General features: G+C 38.6%; 1 protein-coding gene across 1 annotated transcript; it reads right to left on the reverse strand.

The window, feature by feature from the left end:
- Positions 1-1,469: 1,469 nt before the first annotated feature.
- Positions 1,470-12,390, reverse strand: wdr1 (WD repeat domain 1). The gene is made up of 15 exons (XM_022745528.1): positions 12,277-12,390; positions 10,754-10,875; positions 9,725-9,815; positions 9,470-9,617; positions 8,921-9,101; positions 7,818-7,895; positions 7,551-7,631; positions 6,823-7,056; positions 5,935-6,022; positions 4,618-4,774; positions 3,906-3,993; positions 3,628-3,738; positions 3,257-3,430; positions 3,010-3,154; positions 1,470-2,390 (listed from the first exon to the last, which is right to left on the reverse strand). Exons 1-15 carry the CDS (start codon positions 12,290-12,292, stop codon positions 2,284-2,286), a joined length of 1,821 nt encoding a protein of 606 aa, XP_022601249.1. The 5' UTR covers positions 12,293-12,390; the 3' UTR covers positions 1,470-2,283.
- Positions 12,391-12,914: the final 524 nt, after the last annotated feature.

The raw sequence follows: 12,914 nt of genomic DNA on the forward strand, positions 1-12,914 counted from the left end.
TCCAGTAAATGTTCTGTTCTGCTAGCCACTGTGACTACTAATCCAAACCTGAGAAAACATTAACTGCATACAGTAATCACGGGGAGTGGCGGACACAATCAAACTGTAGCTGCCTTAAGAAAACCAGCTGCCACAACGCTACACACAAAATCAGGTGTTGACACAACATTTTCTACTCCAGTAATTGTAGCAAGCAAGAAAATGTAAGATTTTGCTTCATCTTTTGAGCTCTTAACTAAATTACTTCTTTGAGAGAAAACTCTCAAAGCCCTGGAGACTTAATAATATATGAGCAACGACCAAAGCCTGTGAGAAAACCATCAAATCCACAATGACACCTGGAATAATTTTCAGTACCTTTGTTTGCTTAACACTATTGTGCTGTAATACCTTGTGTATTCAAAAGATTTAACAGAATCAGAAATTAACTACATTGGCAGTCAGAAGAGTGCATACTTCTGGTAATGCCAAACAATTAAAGATTAATTAAAACAATTAAATACTCACAGCAGATTTAGGTAATTATACTATATTAATTGTAGACAGTTTCTTACCACTTTCATGTGATATATCATCAAAGTCATGCATCTAAAGTTTTTGTATAATATAGTTTCACCTTGCCACATTTACTGCACCTCATCTATAAATTGCCGTAAACTGCACTGAATGGTCCTCAAGTCAAAAAAATACAAATACTATTTGTGGACGTACATGGTTGTCAAATTGTTAAGGTGCATGAAGGAAGACTTGATTTGGATTGGATTATGCCACATTTGGAGAAAACTATATGTGTGTGTGTGTGTGTGTGTGTGTGTATAGATACATATATGAATGTAAGACAAAGACATAAACTAGTATGTGGCACTTTTATACCACTGCAAATTAAATCTCATCAATAAAATGAGTTTATGATTACTTGATGCTTTTGAGTTATCAGCATTCACTTGTGTTTTCACTGGATTAAACATTAATATGACAAAAACTATAAATGTCAGTTAATTATTTGTTTCCCCTTGAACAGGTATATCAATGCATGTAACTTGTATCAAATGTTTCTTAAAGCTTTTAAAAATCTGGGGGAACAGTAGAGCACCAGACCCTTAAGTATTTCTATTTTAAAGATACTTTTCTTTTCATTTTTCCTTTATTAAACAGATACAATAAAGGGAGACAGACAAGATATTGAAGTGACAATGTCCAATGTTCAATCCAGGGACCAGTTACAATTACATAATGGCCAACTTTCTGAGTCACACGGAAATCCTGTGACTCAGTGCCCATTAAAGAGGAGTTTTTATTTTCTCCTCTCAGTCTTTGAACCCCCAGTAGAGGGGCCCCTACTGGTTAACACCCACAGTTCAATGTGTTCCTGAATACCATGAAATTGTGATGGAAGTATCAACCTGGACAATCTGCACATAAATGTGTTCGACAAGTAGAATAAGTGCAAATCTGCATGAAACAGAAAATGCATAAAAAGTGTTTTTTTTATTATAATCATTGTTATTATTAATGAATCACTTCCACTTTGGAAGCAGATGCATAAAAGATATGAAAAAAAAAAAGTAAGTGAGACAAGCATAGTGGGCCCAAACAAAGACACAGCAACAACACAGGACCTTCAACTGAACAGACAGCATTTTGATTGTTTACATAATTTGTTCTTTCACTTCCTATTATTGCTCCCCAGTCCAACAAGAAGAGTTATGAATCACAAAAAGAATTAAACCTAAGACAAAGCAAAAAGCAACAACACCCACCCCCCTTAAAACCTTGAAAGTAAAAAGTGACAGGCAATTGCAGTTAGGACCAGTTACGTCTCATTTCAGGAATGTAACCAAAAGGTTTCATTTCTTTCAAACAGGATTTTGTTGATTTAAACAAACAACTTGCTTTTGGTTCATCCATTAAGTAAAGATGTATTGAGCCCAACCACAGACAAGTATTTCAGTTGAAACTGAGTGAAGGCTATGACCTATGGAATGTTGAGCTTACAAATATTTTTCTGGGTCCATAACGCTCAAAGAGATGGAAAAGCACTCATGGTTACATTGTATATTTCATCTCGGTGTAAGTGGAGGTTATTCGCATCAAATACATTATCTTGGATAACTTTTATGGGAGCCTCATCCATAACCATTTACAATTCAGATGTTTACAGACAGCATAGAACACCGTTCAGATAATGAAAACAATTAAAAAAAAAGAAAAAAGAAAAAAAAAAAAAAAAGGATTGAATTCTACAGTAGTCCTTGTCCCTGGAGATGTGGATGTTTGTTCAGCTCAGTATTTAATTGTCCACTGCTTGATGCTGGCATCGTGGGAGGCGGTGACTAGAGTGTGCTCATCTACCCAGGCCAGGCCACTAACATGGTGCAACCGGTGAGTGTCTGCAGACATCAAAGCATTAAAGAACAATGTCTTAACACAAAGACAAGTCTTAACAGAGGAAAGTGTACAAACAGTCAAGTTCAGTTTAACAATCAATACATACTGAATTATAATTAAACCCAGGTTTTTGATACTATATAGCATTTTTATGCAATAGCCATTTGATGCATTTAAATTTTGTGATTACCTCTCTATATTCCTGCACTGGATTGAAATGCACAATGTCAGCCTACTGTTTTCAGCTCACTCTCCTATAGTCATATAAACCCACTACTGCTGCCTCACATTAAAAAACATTAAACTGGCGAAATACTGGGTGGCCTTTATTGTAAAGCAGCCATAGGAAACGCAATGTATTTGTCACTGAAGTCAATTTGGTCGTGTTTGAAATCAAATCACAGTTGAAATAATTTTTGACTCACTTCAGCAAAAAAAAAAAAAAAAAAAAAAAAAAAAAAAAAAAAAAAAAAAAAAAAAAAAAAACTAGAATTACAGCCTCGTGGTCGTATGCCTCTGCCAACCACTCCAGTTGCAGTTTTCATGCATGTTTGTCCAGATCGTGTTTTGTGAGGTCACAGTTTGCATGAGTATATGTACATGTGCACTTGTATGGCTTACCTGGGATTTTGAGCCTCTGGTCTGAATCGCTCACCGTCCAGACATAAACCATCATGTCCATCCCACCAGTCGCAAAGTGCTCGTTATCAGGTGACCAGGCCAAGGTCACTGGTTTGGCATGGTGTCCGTAAAACTCACTTTTGACCTGGGGGGGAAAAAAATGAGTGAAAGAAGAGAAGAGACAATGACAATACACTAAACTTAAATAATCCCAAACAGGATATATGTCGGGCAGACAAATGTTTACCGAGTAGCCGTCTGCCACAGTAAAGACCGTGGCCACTTTCTTCTCATCAATGACAGCCAGATAGGCTCCATCATTAGAGTAGGCCATGTCTGTGATCGGACCTTTAACCTCAATTGTTTGACCCTCATCCTTCAGAGTATTGCCCTGAATTGAGTACAGACGGATTTTCCCATCCTGAGGAAAAAAGAAAAAAGAAAAAAAAGGGAAAGGGGTGTGATGAAGAGTGTGCTGTACCGTTTCCTGTAATGGTCACTTAAAGTGATCATGATTACACACCAAGACATGCTGATGGTATTTTTTCCCCAATAAACTCAAAAAGCATTTTCTGGGAATTTCCTCATGTTTGGGAAGATAATGTATGTTGCACTTACTGTTCCCCCCACTGCAGCCGTGGTGCCACCAGGGTGGACAACTCCCACCTCTGCTTCATAGCCGAGATTGTCCAGTGTGAAGACTTTCTTCTTATCCTTCAGCAAGACAACCTAACAAAAGCAAGAGGAAGAATGACGTCATCCGAAAAAGATACAGCAATAACTAAGACCTAAATTTTGGATGACTTTATCTTGTGAATGCAAATGCGCAAATGTGTTCAAGTGAAAACTAAACACCTGATTAGACTAACTGATGCTGACCAACACAAAGACATTACCTGCCCAATGCAGACAGCCAGTGACAGCCCTCCTGGTGCAACTGACACGCTTTTGGGCTGGAAATCCATCTTCACCAGATCAGAGGCACTGAGAACCATCAATTAGGTTATTTATGTGATAATTAAGCATTTAGCAACATTTAGAAGTGGACTGATTTTGGAATAATTACTTTAGTCCGTCAGGTAAAGCAAAATAAAAGACAGAAATTCCAATGACACATACACCCCCAAAGTAATCTTGCATGTAGTTTATATAGTATAGTATAAATGTAAATTTTATGAATTAATTTTTTTAACTTTATTTTGTAATTGCCATTTTCCATCCATGTTATCATAGTGAAACATTCACTTTGATGCGGGACAAAAAGTAGCTCTTATTACTGTGAAAATGTGTATAAATACATGTTTTACACATACGAAAATTACTACATTTTTAAAAAAGTGTTTATGCAGTAACTACAAAACACAAACAACATCAAGGAAAACTATTACCGACTTTCTGCGTGACACATCATTAAGCATAGGCACATCCACCCATTATCAACCGTCAAAACAAAGCTCTACTTCACTTAATCTCCTCTCTACCAGACAACTGCTTTACCCAAATTGACCTCCATCATCATTATCAGACAAAATGCACAACTTCATTATATTCCCCACTAAGTTCATCTCATAGTAGTTATCAGTACATCAACATATATGAAAACCCCACCTGTACTCCTTCTTGTTGACGTTGGTGTAACGCAGCGTATCATCCATGCTGCATGTCACCAGCTCGTTGGCTTCATCAGTCACCATCTTGCTCACCTGGTTGCTGTGGCCCTTTCCTGAGAAGCAGTCGTTCTCCCCAGTTTCTGAATCCCAGTAATGTGAGGGAAATGTTAAGGTCAAAAGTTATGCTCGATATTTAGTGTAGCAGGACGGTAATGGAATGGAGCCATTGTAAGATATCGCTACGGGCGACTGTTGGACTTCAACTCTGTGGTACTGACCGCACCACAGAGCAATTCTTAAACTCTCTTAAAAACTAATGTTGACTGCATAACTCCACAAATACTACAGCCATCTCAAATTTGCTTAATACTGATAGTTTAGTCGTGTTTAGGAATATCACTGCAAGGATGAAGCTCTCTACATGTACCCTTGATATTACTACACATTAACTTTCAATAAAATAGAATTCTGTTGATCTCAGCTTTCCATCAGGCTTCAATTATTTCTTAAAATACTACCCCGGTCTATTTTCAAAAGCATATATGTTCAGTCTACACTTAAAAAGCTCAAATTCCAAACTGCTTTAACAATTTTAGAACAATTTTCCAAACTATACTTCATCTCTTAAATTTATTGCACTTACCAATCAAAACACACTAGTTCAGAGAATTCAGTTGACCTTCCATTTCACAAAGTGCTTTTAAATAAAGTTAAATAGCCTGTGTTTAGCTGCCAACAATGGAATACCCTCACTTTTAGGTCTGACTAAAAGTGAGGGGTTAAGCCCTGGTGCTACCCTCAGTCCTGCGGACCTTTCCATTCTGCTTCAGCAATCTCCTACCAGCAATGCAACTGTGATGAAACTGTATATACAAATGGATAAAAATGCAATTTTTTAAACATTTTTTGGAATTTGGTGAGCAAGTTATACAAAATGAGCCTGTCCAATAGCCAAATATATCTTGTTAGCAGCCTGGGGTATTATGTGGTTGCCATGGCAGTGCGTACAGAGGCAGGCTTCTTGAGGACTAAAGATTTCAGTGTTTCAGGTGTTTTGTATGTCGTCAGCTGTATTAAAAATAAATAAATAAACAAACATTCTGGATATTTGTGTCGAACTGGACGGACAAATGCACTACTGAAATGACAAGCAATTATCACAGTCTGGTAGGACTCATGGCAGTGGACTGTGTGATCCACAATAATAAAAAAAAGGTACAAGAATAACATCTAAATGGAAAAAAGGTAGTGTACATTCAGTATAAATGACACACTTACGGTCATTAATGGCACTACTCAATCACTTAAAGGATATTTATGTGGCCATCGTGACTCCCCGAGTAGATGTATGATCGGCCATCATTTTTGTGAACTGTCAGACACTGGATGGATTTGGTGTGACCCTGTAGGATGAACAAGTACACGTTTTTAGATATATACGTATGAGGACACATAAAGACCAGTTTTATACAATATTAACCCCCTACGCTTTTCACTTTGGCACCCAGAGATTTGGCAGCATATTAATCTTGGATGCTTTTGTGATAACCTGATATAGAGGGAGTGGCATTTTCTGCCTTATTGCCTTCTGTGACATATAATATAATTAAATGCATAAAAAGTCTAGTGGCTCGGTCAGCCCAGTACATACTAAAATTTTGAGGGACTGCAGCTGAAAGAAGAATACTGATGTGATTTTTAACAGAAGCCTCTGGTGTGTGCTCTAGTGAAAGGTTGCTTTATCTCCAGAGGTCAGAGCTGTTTTCAAAATTCCATTGAAAATAGCTCACAGACAAAAAACTAAGAGCTTTATGCAAAAGGAAGCACTCCTGGCAACAAAACAGCAGGACATTCATTTAAATGTGTTTTCATGGTTATGAACACCTTGTTGTATGAAATACAACTTACCTTATACACATTTACAAATCACAGCATAAATATGCGCATTTGAGAACAGTTACAAACCTATTCATATTCATTTGGAGATGCTGATTTACAAAAATCAAAAATACCAATACATGTTAACTAATGTCTGGTTACATATCTTCAATACAAACACGCTTTCATTTCGACAGTGTTTCAGCAAATTAAAAAAATTAAAACCAGCTCCTTTTCCATCCTTGTCAATTTTAGCACAAGGTTTTATCTTTATCAAGGAAGACTACTGATAATATCCAGAAATAGCATCTTTAAACCATCTCACCTTGATTGTGCGTATGGGCCGGTCAGGGTTGTTCTTGTCCAGGTAGTTGATGTATCCTGACAAGGAGATGCTGAGGAGGTGGTCTTTCTGCCACAGGCAGCCCAGCTGCTGGTCGGACACATCAGTGCCCATGTTGAAGGTGGTGACAGCCGTACCTGCACCAACGTCCCAGAGCTTCACGGTCTTGTCCCCCGAGGCAGAGATCAGTTGGGAGCTGTCAGGACTCCAACTGACCTAAAGCAGCGGCGATTGAAAAAAAATGTTATGATATTAAAATGCATGTAACCAAAGTTGCAAATTTTGTGAGTAAAGACTTAAAGTGCCTTATGAATGTTCACTCAGCAGAAACACCAGTGCTATGTGGAAAACAAATATATCAAATCAGTAACTTGAGGACAGATGGAGGGTTTCAGAGAACATAATACCTAATTTGACTATGGAAAGAAGCCCTTTCTGTATCCGCACACTTTTGGCAGGCTGCATGTCAACTCTCTTTTAGCTAGCTCTCCTGAAACGCATGCAGTTAAAGTTATTGGGCCAAAGAATACCAAAGAGGTAAAACACTGCCGCGATGATTTGCTCATGAAAAGATAGACTTGCAAGTCTATCTTTGGGTATGTGTGTCTGTGTGTGTAAATATATATATATATATATATATATACACACACACACACACACACACACACACACACACAGTGTTACACTTTTTATATAAATAACCCACTTACAGCATAGATTCCTCCTTTGTGAGCCTTCTCTCCACCCAGCGAGCAGACACGCTCGCCATTTGTTCCATCATAGATGAAAATCTGTGGAAATTACACTCATTAAAAAGGCGAGGAACATTATTTGATATGCAACTGCAGTTTTTGTGAATTTTGTCTATATAAAACTACCTCTTCAGGATAAGACATCCCTACATCATTGTATTAAGATAATCTTACTTTAAAAATTTCATTTGTTAACATACCCACAGCTGATAATCAAATACTTACCTGGCCATCAGCACCAGCTGTCACAAACCGACTTCCATCTGGAGAGAAACGGACACAGTTGACAAACTGGCTGTGGTCCTTTAGTAATCACCGGGGAGACAGAGAGGAAGAAAAATTGTGGAAAATTATTCATAAGGAAAGATTGTGCACATTACAGTTTATATTTGGAACGACAACTCATACTTTCAGTCTGTTATCAAAACACATTGCATTCTTTGTCATCCTAATGTCATCCTCATTTCATACCATCAGGGCTGACCAGGACTTCTGTTTATTTACATAAAAACTCAAACAATTTTACAAAAAAATGCACTGCACACTGCAAGAATAGCACCAAAGTTCATGTGCAACAAGACAACAGGGCATGGGTTTCAGAGGAACAAGTGTGCTTGACTTTTCAAAAATTGCTTTTCTTAAAACAGAAAACAATACAATATATATAAATAACAAGAAAGCCAAACATATGAGTATTTCTACTGTATGACACAGTTTACATGCAACTATAACACCCTCGGTCAGCACTACAAAATACATTCAGAATTCTATGCTAAAAAAATAACTGCAGACTGAATACTAAAACCAGACCACTGATGCCTTTAAGTAGAGGACAAAGTATAAAGGTTTGGTTGTTAAAAATGTATAATATAAGTATAATATATAATAGAGAAGGCCTGGATTTAGGAATGCAGCTCACACATTCTCCAAGAATTTATGGGGGAAGTGAGTTATGTAATATGGAAACAGACAAACAAGGCAACACTGTCCAAATCCACCAGGGTGTGACAGACTTGGGAGGACCAACTGATATCACAGATAAGATCGCTTGTTCAAAGTCACAGAAAAAATCCTAACCATACTGCAATGTCTGCATTTGCTGAAGGACAATATTTTGTTAGTAATATTAAGACAGCAAGGTGAAGATGACATTTAGCCTTCTGTTGGTCTGTTGGGTTTTAGTCCACTGGTTAAACAGTAGAGCCTGAAAACCTCAAGCAAAATCAACTTGGCTCCACCTATTTTGTTTAAACACAAATAACCCTTTGAAGAACCTAATCAAATTCATTGGGTACAAAAAAAAAAAAAAAAAAAAATCTTCAACTCACACGTAATGTGAACTTGAACTTGAAGGGAGGCCCCTCGTAGAAGGAACCAGAGGTGTCATCGCTGGCAGTGGCAAGGCGGTAAGGGCGTTTCTGCCTTATGTCTACACTGTTGATTAATTTGGAGTGGCCGGAAACCTCCCCCACTGAGGAGCCAGAGTCCCACAGGAACACTGCCCCAAACCTACAGGACAAGATGAACACACATACAGTTGTTCCGGGTTTATGTGACGTCTGAGAGAGGAATAAAAATAGTTAAAAGACCTGAATATAATAACAAGTCTAAAAATCTCCCAGGATGGAAAAGGACAGAACTTAGTGACATGCTAGAAAGCACCAAATAAGCCACTCTGGTATGTTAAAACAGAAAATAACTAAAGCAAACAATGGACTTGTGCCCAATGCACATTAATAATCAGTGTGACTGTCGGCCTGAGGAGGAGCCTCTCATGAGACTGGGTCATACTGGTCAGGGTTTAATGGGGCTAACTGCTTTCATTTCTTGGAGATGAATAAACCTTTTTTCATGTTATAAAAACTCCAGATACTCACTTCTCTCGTCCATCACCAACAATTGCAATCCTCTTGCTGTCCTCTGTCCATGCAATGTCCTTAATCTTCCCCGAAATAGGGGTGTACTCGTACTTGAGCAGGTGCTCCTTCTGGGTGGTGTCCCAGATACGGATCTTTCCAGATGCATCTTAAGGATTTAAATACAATCGTTTCATTATAGTATTAAAATTACTGTGGTAACTACATGCATAAGGCACATGTTTGTTGACAAGAGTTCATATCAGGGTTGTTTACCTCCAGATGCAATGTAGAATCCACTGGGGGCATACTTGGCAACAGTAACTGGATGGGCATGTTCAGTGTAAATATCTGCGATAGCCGGGTTCTGGAAAACACAGCAAATGGTATATAGGTGGTTCCCTTCAAAATCAGTACAAAGAAAAGGAAAATTCAGGACTTACTTTCAGAGTTTTGACCATCGCTCATATTTGGTTATGATAACATTTTACTCATTTACTCCTGATTCATTCAGGAAAAACAGACAGGCACAAGCATCTCAGCTCAACAGAGCCTTGTAGTCCATGTTCAATACACACCGATCTGACTCTTATAGGTGTGGTTACAGGTGCAACACAGGCTGTGCTCCATTTGGCCATGTCATTGTGCCACATGTTATGTAGTGGAAAAGGGGTGGGGAAAGTTTTAAATGAGTGCAGGTGGCAGATGAGGCAGCAGGTATGACAGTGGGTCCCTATCAGCTAACAATCAAGCAGCAGCAGGTAGTAACTCTTGTTGCTTGCTGAGGATGACTTCTATACCTACTGAAATGGAAATAGTTGAAACGTAATGCGAAAAAGTGCTAAAATCTAAACATGCTAAACCCTTCCAGACAGAACAGTAATCGTACTATTTCCATTTGGAAATGGCATGAGAAGTCGTGACAAATACATGTCTTATTAGTCTCTCTTGCCATTATATTATTACACATGATATTAGTTGCTGCACAAGGCATCAGTTAAGGTCGGCATAAGTTGCATGTGCCATTTTGTTTGCACCAACAGCACACCTTACACAGATGCTGGATGTGATCAGAGGCGCAATAACAGTTCAGTGAAAGTTTTGAGGTTGGTGTTGACTTATTCTTTAAAATTTGGCTCACCAAATTCAGTTCAATCAAAACAATTTACTGCAATTGGTGAGTAAAATGTCATTGTGACTAACATGAGTAATGGCCAAAACAAGACCCAGGTTGATAAAAAAAAAATACATGAATGTATGAATAAGCAACATTTGTTGAATATGACTAAAAAAAATCATAATTACTTCAATGTTCCTGATGACGACACACTTCCCATTGGTATACAGGAAGTTGTTGCCTTTGGGATCGCCGCCAATCACTTTCGCAACTCCCCTCTCCATCTGCGGGAGGCTGGCGAATACATGTTCTGAAAGAGTCGACATCAAAGGAAAGATGACAGGTGTTGACAAACAGATGACAAATAATGTGAAACATTCAGGTTAATACAACTCAAATGAGCACATGAAGAAGAAAAAAAAGTATTGATCTGAACTATTCAATAAGGAAGTGAGACAAATTACCACACTGTATATCTATATAAGGCAACATGAGCGGATAGCGCTTGACAATCTGTCACTTGTGTAGCCTAGGCTATAACCTTGAACCACTACCGTTTCAAACACAATATAAGCATATGCAGAGTGTATCAGCATTGTTCAGTTCTTCATTGATCATTTTGAAGACTTCATGTGCTGAACATGGTGTCTGATACATCGCTCGTCTTTCCACACTGCCAGGTCTGTCTGCACTGGTCAAAACAGACCAATTTAGTGCAAAGCTGTCATAGTGGTGTCAATGGGTAGTTTATTGCTCCTACAGAAATTAGGTTCACAGAGGGTTTGGCCATTATATCACAACCACCTGAATATCATTAATATTAAAGGAGGTGTCTTTTAAGCTTGAAAAAAAACAATGGATATAGGTGCATTATGTTTTTTCAGCTCTTCACTTCCTGAAACTATTCCTCATTTTACTAAGAAACTGTGACCAATTGTTTCCACCTTTCTAACTGATCATTTTAAGGCTCAATTCTTTGGGGGTTCTAATCTTAGAGAAAACTGAAAGAAAGTGTACATCAATTTTACAATTCTTATCTTTGAGTACATAAAATAATATAAATATATAAATTCACCAACAAAACGCCTCTTTCTTCTGTTTACCGTTAGGAAAGACCATTAAATCTTATTGCCTTCAAGACAGCTGTAACAGGGTTGGTGCATTTACTGTGCTTCCGCATTGGAAGAAGGAAAAAAAAATCAGTTTTCTTATTGAGGACACCAGCTCTTATCCCCAATAACTCGACATTAAAATTACAGCCCAAACCCTTTATTTCGCGCTTGTTCAGCAGCCACAAACTGTCTATCTACTGGCGCTACTTCCCCAACAGCGGTTCCTGACTGTCTGGACATGTCATAACAAAGCGATGTGAGCGCAACTATTTCCTCTGACTGACGTTAGCTCAACCAGCTAACGCTAACTTAAATGAACAGCGCTGTAACATGATTGCATTTCGAGCCGGGCATCTTCACAGCAAACCGTGCTTACCAGACCCACCCCGTAGTAAATCTAGTTTAATGATTGGCGTTGCGAGATTTCGCCTTTAATTTGCGAGATGAAGTGTCAAAAATTGTGCAGCTATGTATGGGCGAGGCTAGCTAGCTGCGGGCTACCTGAATGACTAGCTCAATCTGCTGAAAGGTATCGCCCAAAATGAGAGTTTCGTTGCTATTCATCTCAGCCGCTGCCATTAAGAACAAAGCAGACTTACTCAGTTCATACGGCATTTTCCCTGCTGGTCTCTTGCTTAACGTTACTCTTCCAAATGAATGAAAAAGTGGAGACAGTGAAGCTCCCCCGGCTGTGCACTCCCCGATCACACAAACACGGAAGCAAGTGCAGCTCTCGCACAGCCTGGCTTTGCCCATATATAGTAAACTCAGATACTACGCTGCGGCTGTCAGCCACTAGCCATGCACTGCTGCTTATGGGTTGATTTCCCCCTCTTATTTGTCTTTAAGGCTCTCAGGCAATTGCCCCACCAGTACAATCGGCTAAATTAACATCAGTTTGAGCTTCACATTTGCTATCAATAAATTCACAGTCAAAGGGCTAATTTTCCTCAAAATGCAAGATTTTCCTAACCGTCTTGATAAAATAATACTCCATTTCCAAAATTGTATATCTTTTTCGTCTGGTCTAATATGAGGCCAATTTTTCATTGTGCAGCTCTGGAAATTCACTTAATTAATTTTTTGTCTATTTTTTCAGTTCAAAAAGCCACCATGGCCACCAGTCACCATGCCACTCTGCACTAGGGTTAGAGTTAGTAGTTAAAGTTAAAGTTACTGGGCATGGTTCAAATGGGGCGTGGTTGTAGGAGGCGTGGTTTATAGCATCTGCAAGACA

The sequence above is a fragment of the Seriola dumerili genome, unplaced genomic scaffold (assembly GCF_002260705.1).
Source record: "Seriola dumerili isolate Sdu_G_001 unplaced genomic scaffold, Sdu_1.0 BDQW01000088.1, whole genome shotgun sequence".
NCBI lineage: Eukaryota > Metazoa > Chordata > Actinopteri > Carangiformes > Carangidae > Seriola > Seriola dumerili.